This window comes from Haliotis asinina, chromosome 12 (genome assembly GCF_037392515.1).
Source record: "Haliotis asinina isolate JCU_RB_2024 chromosome 12, JCU_Hal_asi_v2, whole genome shotgun sequence".
NCBI lineage: Eukaryota > Metazoa > Mollusca > Gastropoda > Lepetellida > Haliotidae > Haliotis > Haliotis asinina.
This window is the reverse complement of record NC_090291.1, coordinates 27924558-27942656: the sequence shown is the minus strand read 5'-3', so window position 1 is coordinate 27942656 and position 18099 is coordinate 27924558. Positions and strand designations below refer to the sequence as shown.

The 18099-nt window shown below is 38.2% G+C and overlaps 1 protein-coding gene across 1 annotated transcript; it reads left to right on the top strand.

The window, feature by feature from the left end:
• The first annotated feature begins 5481 nt into the window (after positions 1–5481).
• On the top strand, positions 5482–18099 carry LOC137258473 (sodium-dependent proline transporter-like). The gene is made up of 14 exons (XM_067796159.1): positions 5482–5577; positions 5711–5885; positions 6025–6156; positions 6364–6643; positions 10047–10179; positions 10561–10695; positions 11298–11401; positions 12158–12282; positions 12813–12925; positions 13316–13447; positions 13734–13833; positions 14685–14785; positions 15550–15717; positions 16714–18099. The coding sequence occupies exons 2-14, from the start codon at positions 5732–5734 to the stop codon at positions 17080–17082; spliced, it is 2046 nt and encodes a 681-aa protein (XP_067652260.1). The 5' UTR covers positions 5482–5577; positions 5711–5731; the 3' UTR covers positions 17083–18099.

The window sequence follows — 18099 nt, the reverse complement described above, 5'->3', positions numbered from 1 at the left end:
TCAGAAGATGGTTGTTTTTTTGTGTAACACCACACAACTATGACATCGCTCACTGCAAATCTAATGGCAGCCCCTTGTTTCAATGATCTACATTTTTCATTGAAAACTAATGAAGAATGATTTTGAATGATAAATGGAATATCACCCACGTGTCTTCTCATATCAATTATGTCAACACTCATTGATAATGGTAAAAATATCCTCACAAGCCTTTGATATTTGTTACTTATCAACTTGTGTTTATATATTTGATGTCAGTAGACACTTGGGTGAGATTCTCTGCATATTATGTGGCATGGATGACATATAACCTCTTATATTTACATATGTTACATATATTGTTACTTCTATTTATTTTCATGTAATATGTGATGTCTGTTTGAGTACAATAAACATCTTGAATCATTTTTGTAGCGGAATGTACATATACCAGATATTTAGGAGATAAAAATACTACATTGGAAAATCAGAGGTATATAAGGACACAAATAGTGTGAAGTTTTAAATAAATAATTAAGAGTCATTATAATTTTGTTATATCCAGCTGATTTTCCAACTCAGTATGTTTATCTCCATTCTACCATAACATGTTATTAAGATTTGGAAAAATACATAGTGTGTTGGAAAATGTGATTATGTACCTCTGAATGATTTGAATTAACCAATCACTATCCAGAAAATTGGATTTACACATATATAACAATTAAAATATTTTAATGGCAAACATTTGTTCCTCTACATGTAGCCTTTGTGTTAACTATAATATTCTAAAATGATGAAGTCCATTGATGAAGTCAGTTTATATTAATCTGATACAGATTTAACAGATTCTAACATGTAACTTGTCAAGACTTCCTTATACTAACTGATTAGTGACTGTACTTCGCACAGTTGTACATTCTGGTTGACAATCCTATATATGAAAGGTGTCTGCATGCATGTATGTTATAAACATTCAGTTTTTTTGACAAATGTTGAAGTGTGTTCAGCTTCTTCCTTGGACATGCAGTGTTGCTCAAACAACCACTTTTTCCATCCTTCATAGATGTCTTTGTGGCTACAGCTTGTAACTGTTTCCATTGTTCATAGATGTCTTTGTGGCTACAGCTTGTATCTGTTTCCTTCCTTCATAGATGTCTTTGTAGCTACAGCTTGTAGCTGTTTCCTTCCTTCATTGATGTCTTTGTGGCTACAGCTTGTAGCTGTTTCTTTCCTTCACAGATGTCTTTGTGGCTACAGCTTGTAGCTGTTTCTTTCCTTCATAGATGTCTTTGTGGCTACAGCTTGTAGCTGTTTCCTTCCCCTGGGATTCATGAATCACATCACTATTTGTGTTTGTTGTTTAACGCCCCTCTCAGAATTATTCCAGCAATATGGCTTTGGTATGTAAATAATATGGACCAGACAATCCAGTGACTGACAGCTTGATCTACTCTGATGGGAGGATGACATATGTCAACCAAATCAGTGAAACTGATGCCCTCTTAAGACAATCGCCTCTTTAGATAAGCATGGTTTTCCAAAAATCCATTCTGACCCGCATCTTTATGAGTTCAGATGTTAAATGTAGCCTTACGGTGCTTCCTCCTTAAGATGCTGTAGAGTGTCTATTTATTAGGATGGAGTAGTTGATGAGCGACTGTTTGATCCCAGCGTCCAGTTGAGGATGGTTGATATACAGTTCAGATGGATGGGTAGTGTGCATTGTGCATTGACATGCAGGCTATTGATACATTCATGTTAGGAGTGAATATAAAAATGCTGGATTTTTAAAGCTTGTGTTTAAGAATAAGAAACCGCTTTGTAACCATTGCACAAAAGTTGAACAGGTTTTCTTTTCCCCAGTCTAGTCCATTATAGGCTTGAGAAACTCATCACTTTTCCTAGTACTTTCTGGATGCTTATCATGGAATCGTTTGCAAGTTTATAGATTTTAGGATAGTTTTTCATGCAAAATGCTCATATAAAAAAAACATGATGTTTGGTGTGTGCAGTAATGAGGTGAGGTAAAATGGGGTTTAGCGCTGTTCTTGAGAATATTTCGCTCAGATGATGTGCATGTGTGTACATATGTGGCTGCTTGTACTAGCCCAGACTAGAAAGCTGGTTTTATCGTGAGAACTCACACAGATTCCATACGGCAGTTAAGCGTGATTACCCTTCTCAAACACATTATGCTGAGTCGGAACGGACCAGTCATTCTTGCATATATCAAGGTCGAGCGACTACAAACACCACATTTTAATGTCTTTTCTGTATGACATGACTGGGATTCGAACCCCTGACCTTCTGCCATCTGGTTGGATGTGTGGGAGGTCGTGTGCAGCGATTGTCATGGAGTCCATGGTGTCTGTTGAGGTTGAACCAGAAGTCTGCTGGGGTTGCTGGAATGTTTTCGCACCATTGTATACGTGAATTGTTCGGTGTATACTTTTGTTGTCATACTAGACTGTGGAATATTCTTTCTTTTTAAATTTTCCACAACCTAATACGTTACGTACTAATGCATACATACTGACATTTGTATAGCGTCAGTATCCAGTTCAACTGCTCAAAAGTACTTAGTTTTCCCGCGAATCTTGGATGTTTATCTCAATGGCATTTTTCAATCTCAACTCCCAAGGATCATACAACTCCTGGTGCCTACAAGACCCACCGAGATATTGTGACTTTAACATCCTTATCCTTTCAAAGCACATAGTCACAGAACTCTGTCCAAGTTTACTATGCCAAAGGATTCGTGGGTTCTTTTAAGTACACTGCATTGTGTACTGCACACTAGGGGTTGTGACAACATGGATGGAGTCAGGTACGCCAAGCTGACTCCAAGGCTTTAATTTACACCCAGTCACAGGTGAGCCCGATCTCAAGCTCGAACTCGCTGGATTACCAGCCTGGCGCCCTTAGACAGCTGCCCACCTCGTGCCCCAATTTCCCCCACCCCACCGGACCCATTGCTCTTACTATTTCATGTCCTTTCATTCCTATGTTTGTTTCTGTTTGTTTCTAAAACTATATGATACAGGTAAGATATCTATTATTAAACAGCTAATACAAAGTAAAAAATGCTTTTGTTACCACAATATTGAATCCATTCGTCTGTTAGAATTCGCCCAGCAGTATGAGGCATTAAATCTTCATACAGACTGAATTTGCAATGTATAAAAATATCAGCTCTCTCTTTTTGAACCCCCAAATCCTCATTGCATATTAACCACCTATAATAACATATTATGTAACATACATTGTGCAATGGTCACTTTGTACTCATCTACATGGATTACTGTCAGGATAGGCACCCAGCGCACTGGCAGGTATTTTCTTAACTATGTCTAACTTATGGCTGACTCTGATGTCACTGTTATAGCATCTCTGGTGTCCCAAAATATTGAAGGGCATGTTTACGCAAAAATTAACATTTCTGCCTTGCACTTTTTCATCATAAAATGTGTTTGTCAAGCAGTTTTGTAGCCAAAACTGTACAGATGTCAGAAGTACTAGGAAGCTAATTTATGTTTTGCTTTATATCGATTCAGATTGTCCACATAAGCGCGAGGTCTATGTTCACTTAAACACACCATGGCTTATGTCCCTTAGAAATGACGTCAGTCATTGTTGCACGACTGATGAACAAATGACATTGTCAGAACTTATTAGACCCATTTCGCATGGTGCAGGTATAGGAGTGGTTCTTGTGTCTGGATGCTACTGTATTAATCTAGCTGTTGTCTGGCCATCAGCTGGCCGTGTGGTCAGTTCCACACTATGATGACGTTGCTTTTTGAAAAAAGTCAACATTGTGTTATCATCTAACTAATTGTAATATGTATAATGTTCAACCGGAGACTGCCTTCTCAACTGTATTTTCTTTCACCCAAATGAAAATGTTTATGATCAATTTCCCGAAGAGTGCATCATTAATAAACTATATATGCTGCTATATTTTTCTAACTATTTTAAGTTTTGATAATGAAAAGCTTAATTGAGATTTCATATTATTTGAATTGCAAAATAACATTTCTGTTTGGTGATTTAATTTTTATCGTGATCTTTTGTGGTGCCACTTTGCTGAAAATTGCTTTTCCCAAGGTGAGTTCATTTTTTGTCAACATTTGTTTGATATGAATTAACGGTAAATATTTAATAGTGCTGGTCTTCTTGAATGGTGAAACAGACATAAAGTGGTCCTGCTGCTTACATTTTACGCTTCTTTCCTATTTTCACACACGTTTTTCTCGTGATTAATTTCTGTATTTAATATCTATTGTTTTGAGAGTGGACAGGAGACCAGTCTACAATCAAGTGTCACCAAATACGTCATAATCAAAGGGCGGTAACTCTGCCCTGTTTATCGCGACAAGCAAAGACCTTATAATGGCAAAGCATTTCAGCACTTATTTTGAGGGTTATACTTTCATTGTAAGAAAAATAAGTGTATATTTTCAAACATTGATATTAAATAATTAGAATGTTTTACTTTGTTTCACATTAGAATCAATGTGATTTTTTTCGTGTACACTTCCCCTTTAAGTGAATGAGTGAGCGGGGATGTATGGTTTTACGCTGCTTTTCGCAACATTCTAGCGCTGGACATCATAAGTAGGTTTCACACATTGTACCCATCCTTTCGAACCCTGGTCCTCGGCGTGACGAGCGAACACTTTACCCACTAGGCTACCCGTCCCCAAATATTAAGTGGATACGCGTAAACATCAAATCGACAGCTTCTGAAGCGCCCTGCATGTGTAAATCACAGTACAGATACAGTCCAAACAAATACTCTTAGATAGCGTCTGTTGACGAGACATACAAGTTTATGAATACTCGGGATTTGAAAAAAAAGGAATTTAGTGGTATTTAAACACAAAGAAGCTTTAGTGGAATGGATATAAAGCTTTATGTGATGAAATCACCTTAGCATAGATAAAACAAATCGTATCTATTCAGTGAGTGTTACTGGTTGTGATTTTGATGTGCACAAGGTATTCTGTCACACTCAACTCGTACTAGCATTATTATAAATGTATAAATGCGTGTGTATTCACGTGACTCCGTCCTTAACTCCCACATTTGGTATCAAGGTATACAGACGTTATTTCAAGTATGAATGCCAGTACAGTTTAAAGGGTACATTTACCAAATTACATTTGCGTATTTAATTATCACTATGGAACAGAAGTTGTTTTTTCATTGATCTACTGTTTTCATTATAGAAATGCTCTAAATGTTGTTTTCATATATTTTTTTATCTTGTTCTGTTCATTTAAACATGCACAGATTGCGTTTAGAAGCATTATACCTTGCCCCATGAATAAATTACTTCATGAAACTTTAAAAACAAACAAAAAATAAATGCGAAAAATGTTAAAGGATTGTGCAGACACAAGAAGTGTAACCGTTACACACCAGTGAAAAGATAAATGAAGCTGGAGGTTCAAAATGATTAAGTGTAGTAGACCCTGGCGCTTCTACCAGACCCCGGCTGATACTAACCGCACACGTTGCGAGAAAGCTGGACATGAGGAGAATAAAGAGAACATTCAACTAAAGGCTGTGCTTAAGAGAAGTATAAGATACGTGAGTAGATGTAAGTGAGTGAGTGAACGACTTGATCGCAGCTTATGTTGACCCATTGAACCTGAAAACAAACCCCATGCATATGTTGTCTTGTAATGGCAGCTCATAATGCAGTCTTTAAATAATTTGACAGGCGCCGACAACTTTGGCTATCATGCATCAGCAACAGGAAGGGGCAAGGGCAGATCATCGTGGACATAGAGAACTTTGGACAAATAAAAGAGAATATATATTGTCTCAAATTGGCTTTGCTGTGGGACTTGGGACATTTTGGAGGTTTCCTTACCTCTGTAACAGAAATGGAGGAGGTATGTGCGTGCGTGCGTGCGTGCGTGCGTGCGTGCGTGCGTGTGAAACGTGGGCAGACGATCTTTCATGAACATACCACTGGTTGTCAAGAAAACTGATGTTCAAAATAACCTTTAATGGTTCCTTTCATATCTACAGGTGCCTTCCTCATCCCCTACTTCTGTGGACTTCTGCTGTGTGTTGTTCCTATCTTCTTTCTGGAGGTTTCCATTGGTCAGTTCTCCAGTAGGAGCGCTGCCCATGTGTGGGCCATGTGCCCTTTATTTAAAGGTTCGAATTGTAATTGTGTATGTCTGCATGATATTGTATTCCTCTTTCAACTACTTAAAATGAATGTACGAGATCCGTCAATCTAAGCAACACAGTGCTTCATCCTGACATGAACATGTAGACATTCCGTGAATTGGGTTTTGGTGTTCGGATAGGCTTTTGAACGAGAGTCATATTTTTTTCATGCAATTTCTACATGTTTTGCAGGTATTGGAATCTCACAGGCTCTAGTTTCATTCTTCAGTTCCATCTCCTACAATCTGATTATTGCATGGACCATGTACTACCTATATAAGTCATTCTGCTCACCGCTGCCATGGACAACCTGCACCAACTGGTGGAACACAGGTCTGTGTGTCAATGATCTCGGCAGCAACATCACATACAGCCACCTACATCTGAATTTCACTACCAGCCCTAACCCCGGCGGTGACGGTGCTTGGAGGAAGGAAAACGAGACATTGACAGCGTCGGAGGAATTTTTGCAGTGAGTCTGTAACAGTTAACGTATTTGAATGGCATGTTAGAAGCTGGGAAGTACAAAACTGACAAACGTAATGGATAACAGGTCAAGACGCTGGATATGCCTGAGCATGTCTTGATCATGTATGATTAGAGTCATGTGGAATCTGACGAAAAGATAAGAGTTCTAAAGAGTGATTTTACTAAAAACGACAGGAAACATTTTAACATAACAGGACTATTTACGACAGGTTTTAACCCCAACGTTGACTAGCAGGACAAAGTGGAAAAATAGACATAAATGAAATATCATTTGGAGTTAAATCCATGAAAAATAACACAAGTCCAGGATTAGATGGATTCCGAGTCGATTTTTTCAATTTTGTTTGAAAAAACCCCTCAAAGTTTGGATTTGCAGATTTATTAAAGACGTTTATACAGTGAACATGCTGTCTCTTACCATGAAACGTATTTAACACCTGGAGACCAATTACGTTACTAAATGCTTTGTATGAAATAATTAGTGTATGCATCTAATCGACTAAAACAAACCCTTGATTCTCTCATACATGAAAACGAGACTGGATTTATACCAGGTAGAAAATTAAGTGAAAATACGAGACTAGTACTATATGATATGACATCATGTTTGAAACCAAATAAGAGATACACCGGGTCTGTTAATCCTGATTCACTTTGAAAAGGCATTTGACATAGTTTTGAAGGATTTTGTAAATTCCGGCTTTGGTCCAAAGATCAGACGCTGGTGTATATATATATTATTACACACTGATTAAAGTTTACACACTGCTATTGAAACTCTTAACATATTTTATGGCATGTCAGGGTTAAAGATGAACATAGATAAGACTAAAGCAATTTGGAATGGCTCTGAAGCAGGTAGCAGAGATATTCTCCGTGGGGATTTGGATATAGACTGGCAAAAATAGGAATTTGATGTCCTGGGGATTATGTTTACTCCTGATTTGAATGACTTATGAGTCATCAATACAAGAAAAAGACTGGAAGAGATCAATAGACTCCTGGCAACATGGAAAAAAAGGCATTTAACACTAACTAGTAACATTACAGTCATTAAAACATTAGCTATTTCAAAATTAGGAAACATTTATAATTTCACTAGAGAAATTATTTTTCAAATTTATTGGGGATGACAAAATAGACCAAATTAAAATGAACACACTAAAATATGACATTGAAGGGGGTCTGCGTATGGTTGATATTAAAGCCATGGCAGTGAGAAGGTACATGAACAAATCAAATTTAAATAATCCATGCAATTTGCCACTGAAGGATATATTAAATTATGGTGCAAACTTTCAGGATATCGTCGATGCTGAAAATCCGTTGTTGAAGGATGTTCTGAAGGCATGGAAGCTATTCTGTAACCGAAACATAATAGAAGCTGATAACATTAATGAAATCTTAGCTCAACCCATATGGCTCAACCATAACTTTAAAAACCCAAATCGCATTATTAGACACTGGGCTAATAAAGAAATGTTATTCATGAGAGATTCACATAAAGAACAAGGTTTGTTGTCTTTACATGATCTGAAAAAGAAATATAATGTAAGGGTTACTCATCTCGATCTCAGATATATTTCATACATTTTACCTTAATCATGAAAACAATCAGTGGAAGGATACAGACATTCTCATGGCATTGATCTCATTAATAATATACTACAAAGGGATTTTCTTACCCCTGTAAAAGGGTTAAAAAATATAATAAACTGATTTCTGACAGTGCTAAACCACAATATGTCGCAAATGGGAGAACCGATTTGATGATAATGATTTTGAATGGCACAAGACTTTTACTAACTACAGAAAAAGATTTAAGAGACAGTAACTTCTAGACTTTCAATACAAGTTCCTACACGAAATTATTTATACTAAACAAGAATTGGTGAAGATGAAACGACTTGACAATGCTTCCTGCCCTTTCTGTAATAATGTGTATGGGATATTGTGTCATGTATACTGGGAATGTGATAGAACAAAAAACTTTTGGAATCACCTTCAAGGTTGGATTAACCAAAGTATGCAGCAATTGCAGCTGACAAAATTCCTTGTTTCTTTTGTGACTATTGTCTACGATTAAATCATACAGTTATCCCTGCATAAAGACACAATTAAAATTAGCACTAAAGATATACCCAAAACTGGACAGTTCCTTAAAGTTTTAAAAAGATACATTCAAGGTAGAAAAGTTTATTTCCAAAAGGAATAGTGATTTAACAAAATTCACCAAAAGTGATCTCCACTGCTCCAAGTATTCGAACCTGACGACCCTTGATTTTTTTTATTTTAAAGTTTTTTCAACTCTGCAATGTACATGCTATACATATATCTTTATATATATTTGTATACATAATTTGGAAACAATTTTGTTGTTTTTGTTTTACTTTCTCATTTCTTTTCGTTTGTTTGTTTGTTTCTTTCTTTCCTTGTGTGTGCAGTGTATTTGTGATGCATAGCGAGGTATATACATTTACAAGGTATCTGTGATGTAATGTTTTAAAACTGCACCTTGTACATGTGAAGAAGTGTGTTATACATGTTCCATGTACATGTTATGTATGTAAAGGTGCAGTGTATATGTTCTATGTATTGTACACAGGGGATATATACGATGTATTGTGTAATTCAGGTTCAAGGCATGTGGTTTTGTGCATGTACAAAGTATATATGATATATGTTGAACTTTACTATGCATGCACAACTACAGGGTGCATATGTTGTATTGTACATTGTATTTAAAGTCTATACATGTTGTTTTTATATTATGCATACATTGAAAGTTATATAAGATGAAAATTTTTTTATGGGAATGTGAATTTGTTTTTAAATTATGGAAGGAAATAGAATAATGGTTGAACTCAGTACAGTTACAACTGGAGCTTACAAATAAAATCTTTAGATTGGGAATGAAAGGAAAAAAACCCCAACAATCCTATTAATGAAATCATATTAGTGGTCAAACAATATAGTTACAGATGCAGCACAGACAGTTTCACAACAAAGTTAGAATATTTAAGAAATAAGAAATTGTCTGTCATTATGATATGTCAGGGTATGTTTATCTGTCAACGGGAACTGAACAATTATTTTTGCAGTGTTTGTCAACATTACATTTATTGCTTGGAAAATTATCCCGCCAATTACACTTTTTCAGTCAACTGTACATTTTCATTCATGTATTCATATACTATTGTATTATTACGAAAATATGTCTGTAATTATGTAGAGCGGTATCGGTAGACCACTGAGTGTTATCCATAAAGGGTAACTTGACAAATACTAACAAACAAGTCCTTAACTGAGCGATGCTTAAAAAATCCGCAATTATTGTTCGTTCAACTGGACAAATGTGTGTAGATAACTTTGTTTTCTGTCTCCAGATACAATGCTCTGAGAGTGTCCAATGGCATCGACAAGTTCGGTCCAGTCCAAGTCCACCTAGTTGTATGTGTTTTTCTATCCTGGACTGTATTGTTTCTGTGTCAGATGTTCGGAGTTAAATCAGTTGGAAAGGTAGGTGTTATGTGTAATCACTATGTCCCCTCCTAAATACCATATGTATTACACGTCACAGAATGTGTTCAAATAAGTTTGTTTGGCGGTTTGTTGTTTAATACCTTACTCAATATGCAAGCCGTATGACGGTTCACTTTGGATTGTTTGGCTCATGCAGCATTGTTTACATATCACCCTGGGAATATGGATCATGTAAGCCATCATTATCTACTACATTAAACAGTAAACAACAAATTATGACAACATTGCAGTAAACCAACAAACAATACTTGTGTATCTGACTTAAGTAGTCTTTTTGTGAGTACGTGTTTTAAAACAATGTACACAATGCCTAACACGACCTATGCAACTTTCCTCACTATGCGAAATGTCGTACAGGTTGTGTATGTGACAGCTGTGATGCCGTACCTCCTGCTGACGGTGCTGCTGATCAGGTCGTGCATGATGCCGGGATCAGAAGATGGCGTTCTGTATTTCCTGAAACCTGATTTCTCACATCTTCTCTCGATTCAGGTCATATGAGAAGCAGCAGTGAATGCTTTTAACAGATATCTTGTCTGATAAATAAGGATCGATGTATGTTTTCTGATTCATCATTATTTACAACCATTACGCACTAAATGCATGAAAATATTTTTCACTATGTCTTCCAGGCAGTGACAGGCGTAATTCTGATACCAACTCTTGGCAACGTAAGCCGTGAAGATCCGGGTTAGAATTAGTCTTCAGCAACCCATGCTTGTCGTGAGAGGCGACTAACGGGATAGGGTGATCAGACTTGAATCACACATGTCATCGTATTAAAATTGCTTAGATCGATGATCATGCTATTGATCACCAGGCTGTCTGGTCCAGACCCGATTATTTACAGACAGCCGCCATGTAGCTGGACTATTGCTGATTGCGGCGTAAAACAACAAACACTTAACAAACGATGACTTATGTCAATAGATACTGCATGACTATGATTCATTAAATACACACAATGTGAGGTAATAAGTAGAACAGACAACCATTACTGGAATATTCAGATAAGTGTGACTGTCAAGAATGCTCAGCGTTTAACGCTGATTCAGTATTCTGTAGTGACCTCACTGAGTTTATTTCCATTCTAGGTGTGGCTAGAGGCCTTGTTGCAGTGCTTCTTCTCCGTCAATGCAACTTACGGAGGCCTCATCACCATGGGCAGCTTCAACTCTTTCCACAATGACATGGTCAGGTAATCCTTTCTGACGCTTAGAAAATCATGGGATTAAGGGGGTGAGTGAGTGAGTTTTACATCACACTCAACAAGATTCCAGCTATGTGGCGGTCATAGGATTAAACACACAATCTACATATCGTCGCAGGAACTACAAGGTCAAGCCCCGGTTGATGTAAGACAGGGTGATGATATATGGATGAGCACCTTCTTTATTACAGTTGTTCTCACTGTAGTAAGGAAATTGTTCATCAACACACTGTGATCCTTCCATCCATCATATGGATGAACAGCTTCATTACAGTTTTTTATCTCCCGGTAATAGAGATGTTCACCCATATATTATCATCCTACCTAATTGATCCATCTTCTAAATGCCCCTCAAAGAATGCTATCTGACTAATGTATATATTGTCCCAAACAGCTTGTGGATTATAACAGTATGTTGTTGTTGTCAGACATTGGTGTGTAGGGTCCCGGCACATGGAGGTCTTAAAGAGGCCTACCTATTTCTACCAAAGCTCATTATGTACCGGTCAGACCGTGAGTAAGGTGGGGTGTTCACGCTACAATCAGAGAGTGTGCTGGAAGGTATGATCAAAAGTGACAAAAAACACATTAAGCCAGCGACATACTTTAGAGGATTATACCATATTACTTAGGTATTTCACTTGATTTGTCATTATGAGGACAAACCCCCAACCGGACATGGAATACAGAAAGACACAAGACTTGGTAAAACAGATCGCCTCATACATTCATGTTATATTTAAGGGACACGGTGATTATAATCATCATCGGTGAGTTGAGCAGTATCTTCTGCGGTCTGGTGGTCTTCTCTACCCTAGGTTTCATGGCAAGTGAGGCTCACCTACCAATATCTGAAGTAGTAACATCAGGTTCGTACCTGTGTAACATCTCTCTGCGACAATGTCATCATCTCCCCTAGCAGCACGGAGGCCATGTCTGATAATGAAATCTATATATCTGTGCTACCTTGTGCGAATTGCTTTCATGCCATATCATCATTTTCTGTATGATACCAATGTTGTTGAGAATATGTACACTTAGATTTAGATACAGATTTACGTTACACGTTCAATTTCCTGACCAGTGAATACTGATAATGGTACACTGCAGTTAAAATCACGACCTCACAACTACAAAAATCATATAAATTATTATCTAATTTTAGCAGGGGTGGTTGTTTCGAGCGAAAGTAAGAGGGTTGTAATTGATCAGCATCAACAACTTCACTACGTGTTTTCCTATGTTCGTTTAGCAGTTGGTGGATGAACACCACTTCTAAGAGTACTCGTATTACTGAAAAGTTCCGTAACGTTTAATGTTTGTGTTGCAACTGGAGATAGATAACCACGATAGATAACAACGATTGTTGAATAACAATATCGTGCGTGTACTTTACAAGGGATAGGCCTTGGCTTCATCATCTATCCTGAGGCTATAGCCAAGCTGCCCTTCCCTCAACTCTGGGCAGTCCTCTTCTTCCTCACTCTGCTCATTGTTGGCACCGACTCTATGGTAAGTAGAAGAAAGGAAGCACTGCCACAGAAAATTCGCTTGGTCTTCTGCACATTTACAGCACTAACCGAGGTTATTATCAACTATTATTTGGTTATAGTTGAGAGGTTTCATAAACTGCATTGTGAAACATTCAGACTACGTCAACTTGCCGGAAGGCGCTTTCCTCTCCCCATTCGGTTGTTTTCCCCATTTCCTCACATGATGTTGTCGACCTACAATACTACAATGTCATGTGCTACTGCGGGCAAATTGTTTTATTCGGAATCAGATGTACGTTTCAAAAGTTGAAAGTGGGATAAATATATTCCTGTCATGATATGTTTTACATGTTCCTTATTTTGATGTCTAAATGCAGTATCATACGAATAAAGTCTTATTTTCTTACAGTTTAGTTTCGAAGAAACCATAATCTCGGGTATTTTAGAAGCATTTCCTTCGACTAATCAACAAAACCGCGTGGTAGTGACCCTGATTGTTTGCTTGGCCTGCTTTCTGCTTACTATTCCCTTGGTAACTGGGGTAAGTGTCCCTGTAAGTAGGAATAATCATTTTGTCGCTGTCATATGAAACAAAACTGGAAGGAATGCCAGGCTAGGAGAGTCAAACTTTTGCTCTGCTATGGCTGACATCTTCATACAGGTGTCAGATACAAGGAGTCATGCTGAGAGGTATGTGCTCAGTTATAACTGTGTATCCGATTACCACACAACAATAAGAGGACATTGGTAAACTGAATGTCGTGATACGAATTGCCCTGATACTAAGTAGATATCCCCATAGTGACATGACGACTTGTACCTTTCAGAGCGGAGTGTACTGGGTCCAGCTACTGGACTGGTACTCCGGTTCCTTTAACTCACTTGTTATTGGCGTCCTCGAATGTGTGGTCATCTACTGGATCTATGGTAAGTGGCTCATATAACAAAGATGTTCTCTCTGATATGCTCTCAATTCAGAGCTAAACCGGGAACCTAGCGTGATAACTCAAACCAATTATTATGAAGAGGTGCTGAACGGCAAAGGAAAAGCAAACGTTTCATTTGCAATACTTGGAAACGTAAGGCATAAAACTATCCACACATTTGAATTCATTTGTCTGTCGGTTCATACGTTTAGGGGTTACATGTCATTAGAATGTAATTGTTCACTTGATATCACATGTTTACAATGGCTCGTGCAGCGTCTGCAGCGCGATGACCTCCCAGAGGAGATTACGAGTGGTGTGTCACTGAGATGACATTGTTAAGCCTGCCGCACACGCTGCTTACAGTGTCGTGCAGTAAATACTAGGCAAACGGAAGTGGGACCATTACTGAATAAATGCTTCTCCCAGAAATTGTGATGATTTGTTTTGGGTGACACCGGAGGTGTAATGACCATGCTGGATCACAAACCACAAATATTGAACGTGCTTCTATTATTACGTACATTGCTAGTGCAAAGAATACCAAGGGAGCTGGCGCTAGTTGGTTTCTGCGATGTTTTCAAATCATGCTCATTTCTGTTTTGAAAGATTGATATTCTAAAATGTATTTTGTTCAACAGTAATCTACACTGGCGTTTCATTTGCTTTTCAGTATATTATGCTTCAACGTCTTGAGAATAATTATACTGTCGCATATTGTCAAGAATGATATTTTATGCTCTCTTGGGTTTTTTTGTGAGAAGTTCGAATATTCGAAAAATAGAAAATGTAAGTCAGCAGAGACAGGAGTTAAAATTACATGTATATACTACAGACTGTTTCGTTTTGCAGGTTCTGATAAGTTCAGCAAAGATGTAGAAAGGATGACGGGTCGTCGTCCTCCATTTGTTCTGAGACTTGTGGCGTCTTATGTTACGCCCGTCATTCTCAGTGTATGTACTGTTTGTTATGACTGCCAGTTATCACATGCAACTAAAGTAACAAGAAGCTTGGACACATTTAGCGTGCATATATCGGTCTCCAGATAGTATACATGTCTTGAATATTTGGAGAATGGACTGCCAGTTTACCAGAACCACGTGCAATATCCTTGCATACATGAGCAAAATGTGTCCTGCCCTGATTTTGGCCAGCGATTGATTATGCGTCTGCCATGCTAGAGAGAGGGACGAAACTTGCACATGTCACTAATCTAATTGTGCTTTGCAATATTCAAAACGTACAAATGTCCAACACATTTCTTTAAAAGCCTAGCGCAAGTCACAGAATGACATGCGGGATTTATTTTCGTTTGGTAAACTAGGGGCAATGAACTATATAAATTTTATTATATATACAGTATAGATTAATAAACCAGTCATCCATGCACCAGCCTGTAAAAAAATATCCCGTGGCTTGATATGTTTTTGCAAACATAACATGGTTCAATGAAGATTGAGATAAAACGTGAATTTGCAACTGATTGAGGCCGACCATATTCGAAATGATGTCAGTGTGTTATCTTCCACCATTTACATTAATCAAAAAATACTTCCGTTAATCAGAATAGTTTTAAAAAAGGTAAATGAAGTAGTTCTGCTCGATCGCAGGCGAACCATCAATTGTTTGGTCACTGTGACATTAATGTTCTATATCTGATTAATTGTCCATTTTGTTTACAATGTCCAAGTGAATACCCCTGTATCTGTGTTGGCAGGGTGCTCTCATCCTGACGCTGTTTAAGTATGATCCACCCAGCTATGGAGAATACATGTATCCGGAATATGCTAAAATAATAGGAATTCTACTGGCTGTCGGGATTTCTCTGCCAATCCCGTTCATGTTCATCTTCCAGACACTCAAGCGGAAGGGAAGTTTACTACAGGTATGGTAAACACTGCTATCAGAGTCACCTTTTGATACTGCTCATCTAACTGCTGGTAATCACTCACTGCCCACTCTATCTTCCCCTGGATTACGTGAAACTACTATGTCATGTCCAGTTTATTCTTGCTCTCTGAAATAACAATTTCACTTTGTTAAAATGTTATTCTGAGGACTCTCGTTTGGATTACGTTGTCATTTGTCATTTTCACGCCGTCACAGTGTTTACGTTATTAGATGCTAGCGTATTTTACGCTAGTGGTTTTCTCTGTAGGGAACAGTACGTAAGAAACAAAGCAGAAATGCACTTCAAAGTTTATTCGTCAGTTTGCATGTTGTTTTGTTCGTATGTTTCCTGAATATGTTTCTGGGTGGTGAAGAAAGAATCTTTAAAGTAAAAAGAAAAACAACAGGAAACTATTGCAAAACCAAAATACATAAGAAACGTTGCTATAATTCCGTGAGGGCCCTAAAGAAAAACGCTTCCTCAGCATGAATTTGCAACGTTGTTATTACGTTGTGACATGTTATGAAATGGCGTAATACTGCCGTCATGTCATAACGTTACCAATCTACAACCTTCTCACAAGGCTGCGAAAACATCGTGTGTTAGCAAAGGCGGATCCAGAGGGGGATCCACCTCACCCCCACCCCCCTTATTGTCCAGAAAGTTTGTTAAATGCCCATTGAAAATCCGGTGAAAATAAGTTAGAACCTCAGTACTGTGCAACCAACTCCAACACCCGCCCCTGTTTTATCAAAAACCTGTATCCACACCTTTGGCTGGGTTATTATTGTTCCGCACTCATGAACGTATGTTTTCAGAATCCATATGATAGAACACCACCTGCAATACTTTAACGCAGCGTCTTATTTCCTGTTATGCTCACATCATAGTAACAAACTGTAATCTAAAGAAAGAATATTGGAATTTGTTAAGGGTGACTAATTATGAAGCGTTATCCAAGTCGAGTGTCAAAAGACCTCTATTTTACAGCGCCTTTACCTCGCCAGCAAACCGACAGCTAGTTGGAGGCCCTTGATTGTGGAGGATCGCATTGGACTGATGCCCCAGACAGAAGGACAGCCAGTGAAGATGAACATTGGACTGATGCCCCAGACAGAAGGACAGTCAGGGAACATGAACACTGGACTGATGCCCCAGACGGAAGGACAGTCAGGGAATATGAACATTGGACTGATGCCCCAGACGGAAGGACAGTCATGCCACATGAACACTGGACTGATGCCCCAGGCAGAAGGACAGTCAGGGCACATGAACATTGGACTGATGCCCCAGACGGAAGGGCAGTCAGGGCAAATGAACATTGGACTGATACCCCAGACGGAAGGACAGGGTAAATGAACTTTGGACTGATACCCCAGACGGAAGGACAGTCAGGGCACATGAACAATGGACTGATGCCTCCAAAATATGCCTTGACAAACACTGATAATAATTATCAGAAAAGACAAGCCCAAACTGTTTAAATCATTCTGGTAATGCACTCCGATCCAATCTCTACATGACATAGTTTCGCCCACTCAACAATATTTTGAAAGATTTGAATGTCATGACCAAAAAAAAAGATGTTGGCAATCTTTCTAGTGGAACGTCAATGTATTGAGTCTGTTTCCGACATTACAAAGACCATGGTCAAAGACGGGGCCTGTTCAAATTGACATCGTTCATGTGGAAGAGATGTTGCTTCTTTCAGGAAACGTTTGCACTGTACAAGGAGAGAAAAGGCATTACGATCGGTCACTAATATAAATCAAATGACCCAAGCAGCTTTTGCTGATGGGTGAACTACAGATAGTAAAATGTGTGATTTTGGATGACAGTACAATGATCAGTCAATGTCGTGAGAAACGTTTTCTTCTTTTCTTCATTTCCACGAAATTTGCGGGTGAAAATGTGGTTTTTGTTTTGCAAATGGTGGGTCACGTGGTCACACACGGATGCATGTACTATTCAGTGTCAAGTTTATCTATCAAAGTCAGATTACTTCCTGCACTGAAACGCTCAAAGCTCGATTTGCACAATCCATTATCGGTGAGGATAAGATGATACGTTTCCAGTACATAGACACATCTGACGTGTTTTCCAAGCGTCGCAATCAGGTTGTGATTGTGCTTTTAGAAAAGCCACGCCAGTTTGGGACAACATTAAGCAAAATAGAAACAACATAATTGTTTGTCATAAGAGCAATACTTCCTGAAAGAAGTAATTCTATTGTATTGGCAAATCAGTTGCTATATTTCTTCTGTGAGAAAATAGGAACAGTTTGCAAGAGAACGTGATCTTGACGAATCAGAATTTTGCTTGGATGCGGACATATTTTCGGAGGGAAAATGAATAAACTTCATTATACCGCATGAA